At 41.4% G+C, this 18,361-nt stretch overlaps 4 protein-coding genes and 1 long non-coding RNA gene across 6 annotated transcripts in view; 3 read left to right on the top strand and 2 right to left on the bottom strand.

Annotated features, from left to right (window-relative positions):
- Positions 1 to 29: 29 nt before the first annotated feature.
- On the bottom strand, positions 30 to 3,492 carry Patsas (palmitoyltransferase Patsas). The gene is made up of 9 exons (XM_083087126.1): positions 2,963 to 3,492; positions 2,455 to 2,696; positions 2,187 to 2,301; positions 1,979 to 2,104; positions 1,466 to 1,911; positions 1,137 to 1,386; positions 897 to 1,069; positions 646 to 811; positions 30 to 573 (listed from the first exon to the last, which is right to left on the bottom strand). Exons 2-9 carry the CDS (start codon positions 2,622 to 2,624, stop codon positions 370 to 372), a joined length of 1,650 nt encoding a protein of 549 aa, XP_082943252.1. The 5' UTR covers positions 2,625 to 2,696; positions 2,963 to 3,492; the 3' UTR covers positions 30 to 369.
- A 754-nt stretch (positions 3,493 to 4,246) lies between these two features.
- Atms (RNA polymerase II-associated factor 1-like protein antimeros) lies at positions 4,247 to 6,859 on the top strand. Its single transcript, XM_083087127.1, has 8 exons — positions 4,247 to 4,422; positions 4,494 to 4,586; positions 4,665 to 4,989; positions 5,079 to 5,222; positions 5,311 to 5,414; positions 5,520 to 5,736; positions 5,823 to 6,069; positions 6,154 to 6,859. The coding sequence occupies exons 1-8, from the start codon at positions 4,349 to 4,351 to the stop codon at positions 6,591 to 6,593; spliced, it is 1,644 nt and encodes a 547-aa protein (XP_082943253.1). The 5' UTR covers positions 4,247 to 4,348; the 3' UTR covers positions 6,594 to 6,859.
- A 756-nt stretch (positions 6,860 to 7,615) lies between these two features.
- Positions 7,616 to 12,878, top strand: Irbp18 (Inverted repeat binding protein 18 kDa). Of its 2 annotated transcripts, none has more exons than XM_083087065.1 (4): positions 7,616 to 7,791; positions 10,439 to 10,537; positions 10,618 to 10,774; positions 10,991 to 12,878. In XM_083087065.1, exons 2-4 carry the CDS (start codon positions 10,439 to 10,441, stop codon positions 11,095 to 11,097), a joined length of 363 nt encoding a protein of 120 aa, XP_082943191.1. In that variant the 5' UTR covers positions 7,616 to 7,791; the 3' UTR covers positions 11,098 to 12,878. The 2 variants fall into 2 exon arrangements, with proteins under 2 accessions (XP_082943191.1, XP_082943192.1); XM_083087066.1 differs by lacking the exon at positions 7,616 to 7,791 and adding an exon at positions 9,096 to 10,197.
- Positions 10,902 to 16,045, bottom strand: LOC145964389 (uncharacterized). Its single transcript, XR_014436447.1, has 2 exons — positions 13,642 to 16,045; positions 10,902 to 13,530 (listed from the first exon to the last, which is right to left on the bottom strand). It is a non-coding gene; the product is annotated as an uncharacterized LOC145964389 (long non-coding RNA).
- Positions 13,629 to 18,361, top strand: part of Galphas (G protein alpha s subunit) — a 41,149-nt gene continuing 36,416 nt past the window's right edge. Inside the window, exon 1 of the mRNA XM_083087064.1 lies at positions 13,629 to 16,065. Within this exon, the coding sequence (XP_082943190.1) occupies positions 15,927 to 16,065 (139 nt within the window). The 5' untranslated portion in view covers positions 13,629 to 15,926. The remainder of the gene's footprint in view (positions 16,066 to 18,361) is intronic.

The following is an 18,361-nucleotide window of genomic DNA, read 5'->3' as shown; positions in this document are numbered from 1 at the left end:
GATATATTACAAAGACAATGTATAATGAATAAAGTGTGAAATTCAGTTTTACAGATAATTTATTTAAATTTTAACTTTTATATATAAAACTTTTACTACATTTATGCAAGTTTGTGTTCTGGCAGCAGAATGTAGCAATATAAACTATGAGAAATGTGAATATTTCATAAGTGGCAATAATATATTTTATGTGCAAATGTACATATGTTAATTTGAAAAAATAGTGTATCATTATATACACACAGATATATGTATGTATGTATGTGTGTGTGTGTGTATATGTATAATATAGTGGTCGCGCTTGACGCTTCTCTGTGCAAGAGAGTGCGTGACAAATTAATCAAAGATTTGTAGGACCTTTATGTAACGTTACATTACATCCTCTGAAAGAATATGATAATGTTGAGGATCATTTATTTGATGATCTGGTGGGCAGAGGAAAAACTCGATGAAATTGAGCACGGGTCCTCGACTAAAAGGATTCAAGTATTTGCCCCTTTTGTCTCTCAAGTACGAGTATCTCTTGTAATTGAACATTTCATTGGTAGTCAAATTCATACAAGCATGTAAGACCTGTTCAAAGAAAAAAATGATAGAAAATTGTACATCAATAATATAATAGCAATATAAGCATATCACATTTACCGAAGTGCATGTTAAAATCCAGCCAAGTCCGCAAAAGACGAGAGCTTCTAGTACACCAAGAACATACAACAATTGAATTCCTTCAATCGCGATACAATAACATGCGAAATATAAAGTGAATGAGCAGTTTATCGCCACGCACATGACGAACAGGAAGAACCACATTCTGAAAACAAACAAAACGTGTTAAAAATATTTGAATAATTGTAATTTTGACATATACAAACGGATGATTTGTATTGATTGCGTACCTGTTCCTCAAGCCGACGCAATTATATATAAACGGACAGTGATGATCGAAATATGTGACGCATCTATTGCAGATTCTACAATGTTTAGCCCGAAGGGGTCTGAAACATCTACAGCTGTGACATAATCGCGATAGTAAAACGTTGCGCTTTTTCCACTTATCGAAGTATGGAATCTGAAACGACGCGAAATGTAAATATTAATAAACTATTCGATCGCTTTACAGACACCACTCATTATACCTGTTTTATCGCTCTGTAATAGGTATCGCTGTTCTGCGGTACGTAACCAGGGTCTCTTCTGTTTGCTACAATCCAGGAAATCCACATGAGGATATTCCAGTAAATGAAACAGTAATGGCTACCGCGCAGGAGATTCCATGTTAACGGAATACATTTTAATAGATACATCGGGTATCCCCATAGCAGGACGGATATCATGAACAGTAACAACGGTCCTTTGCTGTTGCCCGCTCCGCCAAACAATAGCGCCCTTAAAAAAGAAAACATGCAAATTATTTACAGGTTTCATAAATGATTTAATTTCGAGATATCACGCTAAGTATGCAGACCATAGTTCGTTGATGGGCGGTATCCATCTAGCTCGGCGTTTTTGTTCTGCCTGCAGAATGCGCACAATCTCCGAGTGACGGTGACTCTTGGCCAGTTGCAACGGTGTCTTACCGTTTTTATCGCGCGGCTCGAGCTCAATCTTACTTTTCTCGCAGAGAATCCGGACACAGCTGACATTGCCGGATAGGCAAGCCAGATGAAGCGGCGTCGAGCCAAAGTAATCAGGCTTCTGTAAATCCACGCCGCTGTAGATCAACAATTTGATCAGCTCGGCATGGCCCTTGTACGCGGCCCAATGCAACGCGGTGTCGCCGTTTATGTCCGTCAAGTGTCCTTGCGCACCGGATCCTAGTAAGAAGGCGGCTGTCGCGAATTTGCCAAACATACAAGCGGTCATCAGAGGTGTCAAGCCCTTAAAATCGGCTGTGTTGACCGCGACACCCGCCTGAAAAGAAAGTTTTCTCGTGACTCTGTTCATTTGCTAAGTCTTTGACATTTTTCCACCTTTGTACCTTTAATAGCAATTGCACTATCGCACTGTGACCTTTTCGACAGGCCCAATGTATCGGTCTGGGTCCTTGCGTACCGAGACATGGTAAATCGACGGGACCATTCCGTTCTATCAAATATCTCATGACCTGTTGCAAGGAGAAATTTTATATCCATGAGAGCTCTTTAATAATTTTGAAAAATAATGACAATTTTTCCTCAGAAACTAACTTCAATATTGCCATCCAAGGCGGCCCAATGAGCAGGCGTATATCCCCATTCATCCCTCGCGCTGAGCACGTTCAACCCGTTCCCTTCCACCAATTCCTCGACCACCTCGATTTCACTATAAAAACAATGAATGATGTCTTTGCACTTCTCTCTTCACTATTATATCTTTTTTTCGAAATTTTTGGACTTATTTAATTATTTCTTTCAGCTCTTTATGGCATAATTTGATTTTTTTCTCTCTTTTTAAAATGGAAATGTATGATCTAACCCGGCTCTGAGCAGCTCAAAGATTTGCTTGGTCTCGTTGGTGGGACTCTGACCAGTCGCAGCCTCATCGGCATAGACGTTGTCATCGGGACGGTTCCTCTCCCGCGTGTTTTTGCCCGAGCCATGATTCTGATGGCTGGATATCAGATTGTTCGGTAGATGCCCGACCATGTCGGGATCGGGACTTAGTTCCCATACGGATCGCGCCGCACCAGGCCCTGCCACAGGGCTCACAGGATACACCTATAAAATACACACATAAGATCATGCAAGATAAAAATTTTGCCGTAAGTAGGATAAAAAATACATGACAAATTAAATAATATCTTTTTTTAATATTGAATTATTTAAAATTATATATACCAAACAATGTCCACGTAATTTTTATTTATTTTATATTTATATCTTTCTTCTGGCGTATTTTTTCATTACTAAAATTCTCGCTACCTTTCCAGCGAATAATTGTGATAAAAGCTATTATTTGTAATTAAAAAAACATTTTTTTTTACCTTGCACAGCGTCGCGAGTTCTGTATTTATACGCTCGTGTTCGGAAGGCGTTCTGAAGGATGCACCTTGCGTAGCAATCGCTCCGGCACCTTCCGGGACGGTTAGTCACAAGGAGACGTTGGGTCCAACCATGTCCTTCGGGGCTCACTTCCAGGCAGCGCGGCTTTCCCTCCAGACTTGAAAACCCTGCGTTGGACTCCTGCGAACGAGAAACGCTGGCCGGAGGTTCAGACGACGAACGACGTCCGCATTTCTGGGAATACTATCGACGATCATCGCACACGGTGTTTTGCGCATTCGAATCGATAACGCGGTGACGGAAACGCCTGCGTGCAAGAAATTAGGACGCCTGGAAATTGGTCGACAGCGCGCGCGTTTGTAATCATTCCAATTTACTGATGGGAGATTCCGACAATCTCGCTGAGCGAAGAAAACTCAGACGAAGGACGTTTAAAATAATTAAAATAACCCAGCAAACACCAAGTAACAGTTATGTAATTGCTAGTTATAATTTCCCACTCAACAATATAATTGTTATTAAACACGTAACAGATATATAACATGTAACAGTTATATTGTTGAGTAGGAAATTATAACTAACAGTTATAAAACTGTTATTTGGTGTTTGCTGGGAACTTTGTGATGGAAAATTAAGAGTCGCAATAATTTTTTAATAATTTTAAATTTAATTGTTTCACGGAATTTTAATATCGCGAATCTCCAAGGCAAATTTTATTTATGATTTCATCTTATAATTTTATCATTAAATATCGCAAATATTGATTGATTAGCTTTGATTTCGAGCGCAGATTTATGTATATTATTGATTTATTTCATGCTTATATTTGTAAGATGTGCCAAAGACACTGAAATATTCATCATAAATATTTAAATCTGATTTTATTAAATTCTTGATCGTCAAGAGAATATATCTTTAAAATTATTGGAATATTAAATTAAACTTAAAGGAGAGATTTTCGAAACATTTTGAATAATACGAGGATATGACAGCATAAACGCCATCACAATTTCTATTAACGACAAAATGGCGACAGTTCTAATTGAAGGTCTGCAAGACTCATGATGGTCTCAAAGTGTGGAAAACCGGTTTCTCCTAAAAACACTGTGCATGTGAATCAGAATCCATTAAAAACAGAGTGATTATGCATGAATTTGTGTACATTTGATTAAAGTTATTAGATTCTCGTTTATCATGGACATGAACCATGTACTACGTCTGTTACCGAGCGAACTCGTAGTTTATGTCCACTTTATCAGAGGGCGCATCATGCGTCCGCTGAAGCGGGATGGCCGGTCCCAGGTTTCTCTCTGTTGATAGTTGATGATCTCGAGTTCTACGATTGACGTGTGATATAATGATGTAAAATGGCACCCACTATTCAAACCAACAGCAATCAAGCCGACAGAGATAAACGTACGACTAGGCCAGCGGAAAAGAGGTAAATAAGCGCGGGATATGGTATAATTTCTGTGCGAAACACTTCCACATCTGACTTTCACTTTCCCTCAGATCTGAACTCATATGTCGAGTTAAATATTGCAATACGCTACCGGATATTCCGTTTGATCCGAAATTTATAACATATCCTTTCGAACCGACTAGGTAAGTAAAAAACAAGCCTCCAACTGCATCGTATTTGCGTTTTTTTGCTTTAAATAATTTGCGATTTTGACAATGCAGGTTCATTCAGTATAATCCAACCTCCTTGGAGCGTAATTATAAGTATGAAGTATTGACGGAACACGATTTAGGTGTTGAAATTGATCTGATAAACAAGGACACATACGCGGGAGATATAAATGCACAGTTGGATCCAGCTGATGAGAAACTATTGGAGGAAGATGTTCTTACACCACAAGATTCTAAGCGATCTAGACATCATGCTAAGAGCGTTTCGTGGCTTAGACGTACAGAATATATTTCCACAGAAAGTACTAGATTCCAGCCGCAAACAGCGGACAAGGTTGAAGCCAAAGTTGGTTATAGCATCAAGAAGAACTTCAAGGTATGATACATTTTCTGCATTAGGTAATGTGTACAATGTTTCTATATTTTTTTATATAAATTTTTTAAATTATTTTTAATTATTTTCAGGAGGAAACACTGTATATGGACCGCGATAGTCAAATAAAAGCTATAGAAAAGACATTTGAAGACAATAAGAAACCAATTGAAAGACACTACAGCAAACCAAATGTAGTACCTATAGAAGTATTACCAGTATATCCAGACTTTAAGGTACTTAAAATTGCAACAGTTATTATTTTGTATAAACATTAATATATCATCATTATATCAATAATCTTTGACTATGTATCTTATTTAGTTATGGAAATATCCATGTGCGCAAGTCATATTTGATTCTGATCCTGCGCCAACGGGTCGATCTGTACCAGCGCAAATTGAGGAAATGTCACAAGCTATGATAAGGTAAGTTTATGCTATAGTAATTTTATATAATATGAGGAAGAAAAGAGAGAAAAACATATTAAAATTAATTTAGAGATGATTTTATGAAAACAATGCTTTTTACAGAGGTGTGATGGATGAGAGTGGCGAGCAGTTTGTAGCTTACTTTTTACCGTTGGAAGAAACGTTAGAGAAACGGCGACGGGATTTTACTGCTGGTATCGATTACGCTGACGACGAGGAGTACGAGTACAAAATGGCGAGAGAGTATAATTGGAATGTCAAAAGCAAAGCCTCCAAGGGATACGAGGAAAATTATTTCCTCGTGATAAGACAAGACGGGGTATTTATTTACATCAACACATGGTTACATCACACATGCATTATCAATTTCACGACTCGTCACATTAATCTTCTTGTGTACCATAGGTTTACTATAACGAACTGGAGACACGCGTGCGACTGAGCAAACGGCGCCAGAAGGTCGGACAGCAGCCAAATAACACGCGCTTGATTGTACGTCATCGACCACTGAACGCCAATGAATTCAGAATGCAGAGATACCGGGAGAAACAATTGGAGCCGCCTGGAGAAGAGGACGAGGACGAAGAGGAGGAAGAGGAAGAGGAAGAAGAACAGGACACTCAACAAGAAGTGGAGAAAAACGACGGCAAAGGTTTGCTACTTAGAGGTTTGCTTTGTATATTTGCTATTGTGTCATCATAGGAATATTTTTGACAAATGGAAAATTTGTCTCCAGGTTCCGAAGCGGAGAACGAGGGTGAATCGCGCGCCTCGTCCAGGGCATCCTCGCGAGCGTCCAGTAGGAAATCGCGATCCAAATCACGATCTCATTCCGGCTCAAGATCGAGATCGCGCTCACGCTCGCGTTCACCGTCCAAATCCAGATCGCGGTCTCGATCGCGCTCGCATTCTCGATCACGCTCGCGCTCCCAGTCGCGTTCGCCGTCCAAGTCGCGCAGCAAATCGCGATCTAGATCCGGCAGTCCTCAGTCCAGGAATTCGTCGCGATCTAGGTCCAAGTCGAGATCGCGCTCGGGAACGCCTACGAAGTCACCGTCGAGATCTCGGTCGAGTTCGCGATCCAAGTCCAGATCGCGATCGAGGTCGAGATCCGCCACTGGTAGCGGTAGCGGCTCCGCCAGCGCGAGCGGCGAAAGCGGCTCGGAAAGCGAGTGAATCGAGAAGCGTGATCGATAATACTCTGCTGGTTTGTCGGTCACTTCCATTCGAACCATCGCTTCGACGAATACTCGTTTATATCATCGCACTTGAAAAGTATTCCGCTTATTTCGGAGAGCGCCGAATGAATAGCAAGACTGCTCTGATGCTGTTTGAGTGGACATTTTTTGAGACGAACCGTACACGCGTTTTACAAAATGTACGAGTGCTCGGTGGTACGATTGAAAAAAAGAATAATAAATTTATAAGAAAAGCATTTTTTTTTATTACGCATTTGGTTCTGGAATCATTTTCCAATTGAAAATATTCTTGTAAGAAATTTATTTTTTAACAATTATATATACAGGGTACGCGAAAAGTCCCGGAAACGGCCTAATATTTTGGAAAGGAAGCATTTTACAAAAAAGTGTTTCATATAAAAGTTATAGGGCTTAAAATGATTTATTTACTGATCACTAAAAAGATTTTTAAATCCTACAACTTTTATATAAAACATTTTTTTGTAAAATATTTCTTTTCCAAAATATTAGGCTATTTCCGGGATCTTTCGCGCACCCTATATACATATGTATATATATGTATGTTTCCGAAACAAATTATTGTAAAAATTTTTGCCATATATATATTTATTTATTTATTTATTTTTATATTAAATATACACATTTATCACAGAAATTAAAATTAGAAGAGACGCAGGAGAAGGGATAAATGAAATTATCTCTTACAAAGAGATTTGAGAATTTTTTTATTATCTTATTTTATCTTATTTTTTTCTCTCCCCTCATCAATACTAAAATAAATATACATATATATATATATATATATATATATATATATATATAAAATATGTAAGAAATAGAATATAAATATAATAAATAAAATAAAAATATGTAAGAAAACAAGACATTCGCTCGGTAGGTAAAATGACACTTCCTGTCGGTATCATAATTTCGCGATGCAGTCCCCGAAAGCGTAATTAGAGGACGACGCATATACCATTCACGATCCACGACGACGATTCATTCGTGCATTGCGTCATGCACCGATCGAATCGTATCAGCGAGGTGCACATGTCGCTTCCGTTCTACACCGAGTACGATCCTCCGGGTCCGGGTGGTCAGTACGGAAATCAAGCGGCGAACGAGCGTGAGCGGAATCAGCATCAGCATCAGCGTGTCGTCCAGTCGCACGAACGGTAAGTGAGTAGACGTAGCAAGGCACGGTGGGTGCGCGTCAGGAGCTCGGCCACGTGGACGAATTTTCCGCGTTCCGACGATACGTCACTCGTGCGTCGCGCTACCTCGATCGCACAGCCTCGAAAATTTACCCAAGGACTGGTTCAATTACATTCTTTCTCTTTCTTCCTCGTCGCGATACACACACATTATGTCGCTTCGAGTGCAGAAGGTGTAATCCCAGCAAACACCAAGTAACATTTATATAACTGTTTGTTATAATTTCCCACTCAGCAATATAACTGTTACATGTTATATAACATGTTATATAACTGTTACATAACATGTAACAGTTATATAAATGTTACTGTAATCCCAGCAAACACTAAATAACTGTTAGTTACAATTTCCCACTCAACAATATAACTGTTACATAACATGTAACAGTTATATTGTTGAGTGGGAAATTGTAACTAACAGTTATATAACTTATTTGGTGTTTGCTGGGATTACAGTACATTTATATAACCGTTAGTTATAATTTTTCACTCAACAATGGGCCTGTTCTTTTTAGCTGCACTAGTGCAATTAGTTAGAGTGAAAGAAAGTATGTTTGTCTCTTTCTAACTTATTGCACTAGTGTAGCAGTGCAGCTAAAAGGAACATACCCATCATAACCGTTACATGTTATGTAACTGTTACATAACATGTAACGGTTATATTGTTGAGTGGGAAATTGTAACCAACAGTTATATAACTGTTATTTGGTGGGATAGAACCTAGATCGGAATCGCGTTGCAAGTTTGGTGTCGCAATCTTGCGAAAGGAAACTACTTGGATCTCGTTCATTGTTTTTTTTTCAAATTTATTATCGCGCGTAGGGGGAGGAGCCTGTTCACGTTACGGCCTTTGAATCCGTCATTGGACGAGAGATGTTATGGCTCTACTGAAAACATTGACCCTGAGAGACGCGCATTAATTACGCTGTCTCTCTCTACTTTGCTTAGAGATGGGAACGAGTCACGAGTCCGGATGACTTTGCATTCGTATTATCGTCGTGTAAATAGATTAATAACGCGGAAAGTATCGCGGTGATGCATCGAATCAATAATAATGCTCCGCTTTTATCGTCGCGCGAGGGAGGGAGGGGAAGAACCGGCGGGAAACGCGTCTGTTTAAAATTCCCCGACGATTGTATCACGTGTCATCGAAACCAGGATGGAGTTTTCGATGCTGCAGGCGAAAGAAATCTCTAGGCTTTGCTTTCATTATAAAATAAAAATATAATAAAATAAATAAATAATATAAAAAAATAGAATAAAATAAATAAATAATATAAAAAAATAGAATAAAATAAATAAATAATATAAAAAAATATAATAAAATAAATAAATAATATAAAAAAATATAATAAAACAAATAAATAATATAAAAAAATAGAATAAAATTGCAAAATTCGTTTGCGTGCGTGGCATAAAAAATGGTGTGAAAAATAGAAAAAAATAGAGAAATTCTAACGCAGCTGTTTCCTCATATATATATCTTAGCGGGGATATCGGCTCGATGTTTTTCGTATACGTGCGTGCGATTGAGTTTATAGCACACGAGCGGTCTCTCTGATGATGTCAGATTTATATAAGAGTTTAACGTTATCAATTCACGGAAACAATTGTAACGAATGCGAAGTAAATATTTTTAAGAAACGCTCGAAGCATATCAAAATTACACTAAATTGCTGAAAAATTATAATACTATCTTTTTCTCGCTAATTATAACGTCGCAATATTTTAGAAATGTTACAACTACTCGCTCGCGTTAAAAATTATTACACAGTAGCTGCAACGGGAACACAATTAGCGCTAATCGTGATTAACTAAATGTCGCGTCTGTACATTTTTTTTTTTTTTTTTTCGTTGATTTATCTCGTGGATGAGATCACGATTCGGAAATATCCCAAGAGAACCGTCGACGTAGGATTAACTGTCAAGTTGAACTGTTGCCGCGGCCGACCTTGAAGATTATACGATTTAACGAGACCACAATCGCGATGATGACTGTCGATTTTTACGAGCGGCCGTCCTCGCTAAATTCGTCCCGAGACTCGTTCTTCTTTTTTCTCTTTTCCGCGAGATGCGCGTCACAATTAAATATCCCGTTCGCGGTTTTCGAGTCGAGGCTGCGCGCGAAGGTGTCAGGGCCGGTTTCTCAACAACGCGACCTCAAGGTCTTATTGGGTAAATACACACGGTTGGAAGAACGTTTTACGCGACGACGCCACCGGCCTAGAACGACCTGTCCTGATGCCGGTGTGTGGACGGATATTGAAACATCGATATAAATATTTGTCACGCGTCTACCTCGATGGAATAGTAGTGCACCGTTGTTGAGCAATCGTGATTCACCGGCTTAAGTTGCACGCAAAAACGGTGCGTAGCCAAAATTTCGCGACGCCAGTAATTCTAGAAAGTAAAAAAAAAATTGCGTCTTCCTTCAATCATGGAAAATTTAGCTTTTATTCGTTTAAATCCGTCAAGTGTTTTATTATTTAAAAAACAAATATAATCCATAATTATTTGTAATTTTAATTTTAATTCTTCACATTTTATTCTTGAATTGTTAGACAAATTTTGTTTATAAAATTGATGAATATATTTGTCTTTCATTTAGATGGCGCCAAAAAATAAAGAAAATAACGCCAAACGAAAAAAGCAGGTAGAGGAGGAAGGAGACGAGGACTATCGGAAGCGGCGGGATCGGAATAACCAGGTTGTGTATCGATTTCGCATGTAAATTGCGCGTACATTATCATTCGCATGTGCTGTCATCGTTATTTTCGTATTTCGCAGGCCGTAAAACGATCCAGAGTAAAGAGTAAATTACGCACGCAACAAACATTAGAACGAGTAAATCAGCTGAAAACGGAGAATGAACTGTTGGAGGAGAAGATTAAAATGCTTACAAAGGAGCTAGGGTTTCTCAAGGATCTCTTTCTTGCACATGCAGGTAAGGCAAATCATTGGCAAATTATTATTAATTTTTTCTACATCTTTGGTAGAGTATCCCCAAATTATTTTTGCGATTTTATCTTAATTTCAAGATTATTTATCATAATAATAAAGCAACACAAAAGTTGTCTATTTAAAGATATGATATATAAAATATTTTATTTTATTTTAGATATGTAAAAGATACTGTGAATGAATAATTTCTTACTATTAGGTTCCAGTCAACACTCTATAAACATTCAAGATCTAGATCTAAGTTCTCTTCTGGCCGAAGATAAATCTACGGTAGATGTGCTAAAGACGACTACGGCCGAGCTGTAAACTGATGCAAGCACCACGTGAAGAAATCAGCGTGGTATTGAATTTGAAACAAGAGAAAGCAAGGGCTCGTTTAATCGAAAGAGCAGTTATCTTGGAAAGATGTGCTCTTTAAACTTATTGGAAAATATTTAAAACGCGAAAAGCGTTTCCCTGAATGCGAGCCTTCCGGGTTGCAGCGTCGTCGGAAATCATCGATCAAATTTATAGTTTATTGACAGCTAATAACAGCGAGAGATAGGGCAGAAGTCGTCTTATGATAAAATCGAGTACAAAAGTATTCATGCTGATCATCAGCCAATAGAGATGTTACGATCTTTGATCTAAATAGTACAAAAGATGGACGAATTAAGTACTAATATGTATTTATTATACTTAACATTGTATCTTTGTAATGTATACCTTACAAAATGTGCTTTTATCATATATAGGTGAATATAGAAATTAATATTTTAACATCCACATCTGCTAAATGTTATCAAGATAAAATTTATTTTATCTCGTTATACAATTATATAAAATGCAATTTATAAAACGATATATTTTTGCAATATTTATATAGTACTTTAAGCAAATTCGATTTCTTTCCAAAACAAATTACGTTTGCATAATTTGGGAGTATGGTATACAATTGTAATTTAATTTTAATATCTAGATATAATAGATATTTGAACCTTCATTTTCATAGATGGGCATTTCTGGCATGTGTCAAACAGTTTTCAAATCGTTAGATATTTCGATGGATTCGCTGATAACGAGTTGCCGGTTTTTTTTTTCAAAATTATGATGCGTGAATATTTAAACAGAATGCATTTGATCTGGAAGCATCTATTTACGGAAATGAAGGCATTTATGCACACGATTATTGATACATACAAAAAGCATATTGCATGAGAAAAAATATCTAAATATATTTGAAATGAATCATCTTTTTATCATCTTTTTATCATTATTATATTAATACGATTAAATTGTACAAAACAATTTATAGAAAACAATATATAATCAACTTAATACAAAGATATTTTAGTACGCATAAATTAAATCAAAAGGCGGCCGAATTATTGTCAATTCTAGGCTCGTTTCAATTTTATCTTTATTTTATACAAAGTAGTGTGCAGTAAATAATATGTGACAATTTTAACACATTTGCATAGACATATAATATATAGATTTATAGTTTTCTCTTTCTCTTTGGTTTCGGCAACGTGAAAATTTAGAAAGAGAGAGCTTATGTTTGTGGTAACTTCTTTCTTTTCCACAAAAGCATGTTGTCTCCTAAAGTTTGTACAACTTTGCGAAGTCTATATATTATATGTTTATGCATATTTGCAACAAAAAGGACTTGTAACTAGCCTGATGTAATGTTTAATCTAATCAATAATGAAGAAATAAATTTGTATATAAAACTCACTGGAAAATCTGAGATAAATGTATATAATATTTGAAGTGATATAACATCAAATATGATTAACAGCTTGAGTAAAAATAGTCAAATAAAATTATAAACATTGTGGAGAATTGTAAAAAATAAAAAAAAGATAAAGATATATGCGTAAGTGGAAGGAAGTAGTAGAAATATTTTACAATAAAATGTAAGGAAAAATTTAATATGTAACAAACTGGAGAGACACAAGCTGAAATTTAGAGACAAGTGGAAGAAATAAAATCAGAATAAAAGTCTACCGAGATAAAGTTTCAAAGATATGAAAAAGTACCGTCATATATAACATTGTATGTACATGTAATAAAAATAAAATATAAGGTCTTTGTAAATTTTGAAACGATGAAATGAAGGAATATGATTGAATTTCTTGGCTTTATAGCAAAAATGGAAGGGTAAATTCCAAGTATGTCGTATCTTGTTAAATAATTGTTGATTAAGATGAGAGAAGTAAACAATATTGACGCAATTATATACAAGTAAGAGGAAGATAAGAGATGAATCGAGTGTTGTTTACATTTTGCAATTGTACACAAAATAGCGGGGTAATTGTTCTTTTGCCATTATCCTTGTTAGAATGTTTTTATCTTATACATCTTCGCTCGAAAGACTCGAAAGCGAAGGTGCTCGTGCGGAGTAACTTGGAATCGCTGATGAACGAGCTGGTGACACATTGGGAGAATCATCGACGGCACCTGTATGCTTCAATACTCGCGGACGAAGAGACCCGATCGATCCTCGGCCGGCGTTCGTAGAGCGCATGAACGTCGCACCGAGTGGACGAGCCCCGAGTATCGCGGAAAAGGACCCGCGACATCCTCCGAACCTTACATCCTCTTTCCAAAGCCAAGAATGTGCGAGAATCACCCTGGCGTATCTTTCTCCCGCGTTTCCAGGCAACTCGACGTACATTTCTCTCAAAATCATCTGTCAAGGAGTTTCCGCAAGATATACGTCATCGGGAGATATATTATTCCGAGGTGCGATTAAAGCTGTAGAAGACAATCGCACTGTCAAATTGCACCTATTACGAGCGTCAAACTTTTCGCGATCGACGACAACGTTAAAAGGGGAAGAGGGCATCTCCAGCTCCGAGTACGAACCTGAGGCCGTCTGTAGCGCGGTGAACGCTGCGCTGGTGGTCGTGTAGCAGACGACATGTTGGCTGCAGGGAGCACCTCGCCTCGAACGTTTCGGTCGCGAGTTTCCTCGGGGATACTTGAGTGAGGATAGTCGAACGCGAACTCGGTTCGGGGGAAGCGCGGGTGGCGAGAGAGAGGCCGGCGAGGGCGCGAGACCTCCCGGAGGGTTGCGTATGTGTAAAAGCGGCGCGAGAGAAGGCACGCGAGGGTGCGGGTTCCCTGAGTGCTGCTGCTGCTGCTGCCTGTCGTGCCGCGGTCGTCGACGAGGAAGAGGAGGGGCGCCGGGGTAGAAGGAGACGACGGTGCTGGAAGAGGAAGAAGAGGAGAAGGCAGGAAGGGGATCCCGGAGTGCAGCGAGCCCTCGAAAAAGCGAGGAGCCTACGACGGGCGCTGAGGAAGGAGGCGCCGTGAAAGAGAGAGTGAGAGGAAGAGAGAGAGAGAGAGAAAGACGAGTTCTCCTCCGGAGAACGTTCGCGGACGACGATCGTCGCGAAACCTTCTTTCTCGCGAATAAGATCCACGCGAGGGAGCGAGAAGGAGGAGGAGGAGGAGGAGGAGGAGGAGGAGGAGGTAGAGGTAGCCGGCGAAGATCGGGTGGCCAGCGCAACAGCGCGTAAACGTCCAGGTCGTCCAGGTCGCGGCAGTCGACTACCGTTTGGCGAACCGACCCGGTGACGAGCGCGAGCCTCGCAGAGGCGGACTCGATCTATCAACGTCATCGACGTCGAAGAGGCCGAGTCGTGTGTCTTATACCGAGTCTATCCATCAAGTCGAATTCGCGTGTACATATCTGTCTCGCTCGCTCGATCCTCTCTCTCTCTCTCTCTCGCTCTCGCTCTCGCTCTCCCGTATCTCTCGCGCCGGCCGCATCGCCGGAGACGTCGCGACGAAAGAGAGAGATAGATAGACAGACAGACAGATAACGACGGAGAGGCAGTGCCGACACACGCATTGTTTTCCCGTGTGTTTTTCCGACGCGAGTGCGCGCCAGTGACGGGAGCGACCTCGTCCGACCTCGGCGACCGGCGCTCTCGGTGCCGCTGTCCACGTCGCGTCCCGTGTCGCTTGGCCGGTGGCGGAGTAAGCGACTCCGCTGCTCGGCCGTCGTCGATTGTTACGCTCGCCTGCGCCTCGCTCGGCGCCGTCATCACCGGGTAGCCGTCCTCGGTCTCGTCGGGCCCGGTCGCCATCGGCATCGACATCGACGTCGACGTCGGTCGCGGCGCGCGCCGTCATCGTCGTCATCGTACGTCGTCACCGACGTTTTCACGGCACCGTCCTCTCGCGCGCGCTCTCTCTCTCTTTCATCGACGCGAGCGCGAGCGAGAGAGGTGGTGGCGCGCATCAGCGGGAGGGAGGGAGAGAGAGAAGCGCAACACGGGGCTCTCTCAGTCGCCCGGCGAGCGGAGCGCCGAGCTCATGGTGCGCGATGGTTATGATGGTTTCGCGGCTGGTGGAGGCCGCCAGTGATAGAGGTAGCCGTGAAGTGTGCTCGTGAGTGTCGCTCCGAGTGATTTCCGCGCATCGGGTATAATCGAGAGGGACGAGGAGCGGTGAATTCGTCGGCGAGGGGAAGGAGAGAGAGAAGGAGCGAGAAGTAGAGCGAGACGAGATCGCCTTTGACAGGAGGACCGAGGGAGAATCCATCGCCGGCCGCGGGGGGAAGAGGCGAGGGGGCGGGAGAGAGCGAACGAGACACCCGAGAGGGACGTCAATCGGCCGTGGTGGCGAGCGGAGGACGTAGGACGTAGCGCGCGCGCGCGGGCGTGCGAACGGGACACCCGATAGAGCGAGCGAGAGCGGCCGAGACGAACGGAACGGCGGAACCGGAGGACGGCGGACGGCGGGACTCGCGGAACGGGAGCGAGCTTACCGCGGCGGGACACGGGGCGCTTTTCGAACCGCGACGGACCCGCGACCGGCCCGTAAACAACGACGACGAGAGCAACGTCGCGGACGACGACGTCGCGGACGTCGACGTCGGCGCCGGTCGCACGGCCGCCCTCGCCCTCGCGACTAACTCGATCGCGGGCCGTCGTCGTCCGTCCCGATCCGGATCCCGGTCGTCCTCCCTCTCGGTCAACGCCGTCACCGGCGCCGGCACCACCATCACCGCCGCCGCCGCCGCCGACGCCGCCGCCGACGCCGTCGCCAACGCGACCCGAGAAGGTAACGGGCACGGACCGGTAGACGTGGAAGGGAAAAACGGAGAGGGCGAGCCACGCGTGTCCTTCCCGTGGTGTGTCATGGGGTGTTTCGGCAGCCAGAGCAGCAAGGCCAGCCAGGATGACAGCAAGAATCAGAAGAGGCGATCCGACGCCATCACCAGGCAGCTGCAGAAGGACAAGCAGGTCTATCGGGCCACTCACAGGTTACTCTTGCTCGGTGAGTCGCTTAACCCTTTCTCTCCTCTCTTACCTTTCGAGCGACTCTGAAATATATTCCCGTCAGCTTGACAGCTTCACCTTCGATATTTTAGATACGACAAACATTGATTGATTTCTTTCTACAATTTAATTCGTCGCCAGGAAATTTAGAAATCAAAAGAAGCAATCGATATCGGGCACTTTTCGAATCTAACGACGCCTTTCATCTCGCTCTCCTTCTCGAGATGAGATTTTTTTTTTCAAGTATTCGTCGATTTGAATACAGCTCGTGCGCTCCGAAGATAATCCCCCGGGTGTTCTCCATTCGTCGCGCGGCGATCGCGTTGGTGAACCGTGACGCGTTAAACGCGGGAAGGGCCCGATGGCCGGTGGTCGTCGGTTTCGGACAAAGAGAGCCTCCGCGAGGCCGAGGGCAAGCCGCACTATCGCGATGTTCAGCGGTGCGTGATTCAATTTTATCGATTATCGTACGAGGCAGGCATCCACCAATATCCATCAGCCTCGTGTTTATACCCTTTTCGTCGTTCCCGATCCTCGTCTCTTTCACACATTGTATATATATATATATATATATATATATATACATCTTCCCTTTTCTCTTGCCTCCATTCTTGCTTGCCTCGTGTACATGTGGTCTTTTAACTCTAAAAAAACATTCTGTTCTTATATCAAATTGTCAGTCACCTTGGCTTGTATAACTTTCAGGGAAGCTATCCTCTTCTCCAGAAATTATGGAGCAAAATAAATATCTCCCATCTTCTCTCCTCTGTCTATTTTTATAAACATGTTTAAGAGTTATACGATTATTCTCATAGTCTATCTTATTGACAAACTCGATTGTTTGATGTCACGATTAATTTTGAACAATATTTACATATATGTATTTTTATATTTTTTTCTATACATACAGGGTGTCCCAGACTTGACGAATCAGCCGTTAATGGTAGATTCCTGAGATCATTTGGAAACGAAAATCTTAATACCAAAATGTTGAGGAAGGTATAGTTTCGGCGCTACAAAAGATTAAATACCACCAATCAGCGCGTTACGTTCTCCTGTGCTCAGGGATAGCGCATCAAGGGGCCCGCGTACAGCGCGATAATATCGATATCGATAGAGGGATCAATATAAGGTAAAAAATAGGATTCTGCAGTGAGCGCGATTGTGTCTTTGATGCGACAGTAGTCAGTAGTTTGAACATTTTTATGAAGTCTTCCTCAACATTTTGCTATTAGAATTTTCGTCTCCAAATGATCTCAGGAGTCTGCTATTAACGGCTGATTCGTTAAGTCTGGGACACCCTGTATACACACACATATCTCATTCATTGCAATTTTTTTTGCTTTTTATTCCTCTGGTATACTTTATTGATTTATCGTTGATTATATAATATAGCCTCTTTTACACGTTATAATAAATAAATAAATAAATATATATAATACATTTTTTAATAGAACGTGATTTATTTCATTAATTTGCCAAATTTCAGATTGCTCTCGATTTTTACGAGCTCCAAAGGTATCATTTTCTCTTTTCTCTCTCTCTACATTTCCTCCCCGTCTCTCTCCCCATTTCATCTACATGTCTACTTCTCGATAGCGATACACGCGTGCGCGACACGATGTGGCTACTTTAGCGCGACGCTTAACCCGGCGCCCCGTCGTATCGCCTTCCTATTATCCGGCGTTTATGTAGGTCGTCGTTCTAATTCGATGCGAACGCGCCGTCATCGTCGTCGCCGTCGTGTCCTCGTCGTCGACGAAGCAACAGCTGTTGCCGTATTGTTTGTCCCTCCCCTCGCGTGTCATTAAAGCCGCGCGAAACGCGCGGCCGATTGGCCTCCGTTGGGTGTTGTTGCACATGCGATTCGGCCATGAAGCTTTCAGAAGCTCTTAAAGTTGGAATTGATAGGTTGTCGAGCGGTGGAGATGCAAAATTTGAAAAACTTTGAAAAATACATAAAAATTATTCTCCCAAATCTGACGAGTGTCTCTATAAAAATCTGAAATGTAGGGCGAGAGGGGATTCACATACATCCCATTCACGTGTATCTTATTTACATTGATGAACTATGAATGTACAAACACATACATGAGCATATAATCGGCGTTATACGTAAGATTAAACGTCTAATTATATGGACACTCAACTTTGAGCAGTTTTTTTATGTGCTCCTCTCTTGTGTAATATTTATACAATTTCTGCGCGTGATTTTTTCCCTTTAATCGAGTTTGCACTTAGTCGAGTAATTAATGTTGAAAACTGCAAGAGTTCTGAGATTAAACTTGCAAACT

Source organism: Camponotus vicinus, unplaced genomic scaffold, assembly GCF_025532165.1.
Source record: "Camponotus vicinus isolate PSW18456_S1 unplaced genomic scaffold, iyCamVici1.0 SCAF_13, whole genome shotgun sequence".
NCBI classification, from domain to species: Eukaryota; Metazoa; Arthropoda; class Insecta; order Hymenoptera; family Formicidae; genus Camponotus; species Camponotus vicinus.
Note: the sequence above shows the minus strand (reverse complement) of the source record. Positions and strands in the feature narration are given on the sequence as shown.

Bases quoted from the DNA above. Each gene is read 5' to 3' on its own strand.
- Patsas (XM_083087126.1), bottom strand. From the start codon at position 2,624: ATGGTCGGGCATCTACCGAACAATCTGATATCCAGCCATCAGAATCAT. The intron at 2,105-2,186 runs GTTAGTTTCTGA...TCCTTGCAACAG, and splicing joins CCTTGGATGGCAATATTGAA to GTCATGAGATATTTGATAGA. The intron at 1,070-1,136 runs GTATAATGAGTG...GCGTCGTTTCAG, and splicing joins ATTACAGAGCGATAAAACAG to ATTCCATACTTCGATAAGTG.
- Atms (XM_083087127.1), top strand. From the start codon at position 4,349: ATGGCACCCACTATTCAAACCAACAGCAATCAAGCCGACAGAGATAAA. The intron at 5,223-5,310 runs GTACTTAAAATT...TATCTTATTTAG, and splicing joins CAGTATATCCAGACTTTAAG to TTATGGAAATATCCATGTGC. The intron at 5,737-5,822 runs GTATTTATTTAC...TGTGTACCATAG, and splicing joins TCGTGATAAGACAAGACGGG to GTTTACTATAACGAACTGGA.
- Irbp18 (XM_083087065.1), top strand. From the start codon at position 10,439: ATGGCGCCAAAAAATAAAGAAAATAACGCCAAACGAAAAAAGCAGGTA. The intron at 10,538-10,617 runs GTTGTGTATCGA...CGTATTTCGCAG, and splicing joins GGCGGGATCGGAATAACCAG to GCCGTAAAACGATCCAGAGT. The intron at 10,775-10,990 runs GTAAGGCAAATC...TCTTACTATTAG, and splicing joins TCTCTTTCTTGCACATGCAG to GTTCCAGTCAACACTCTATA.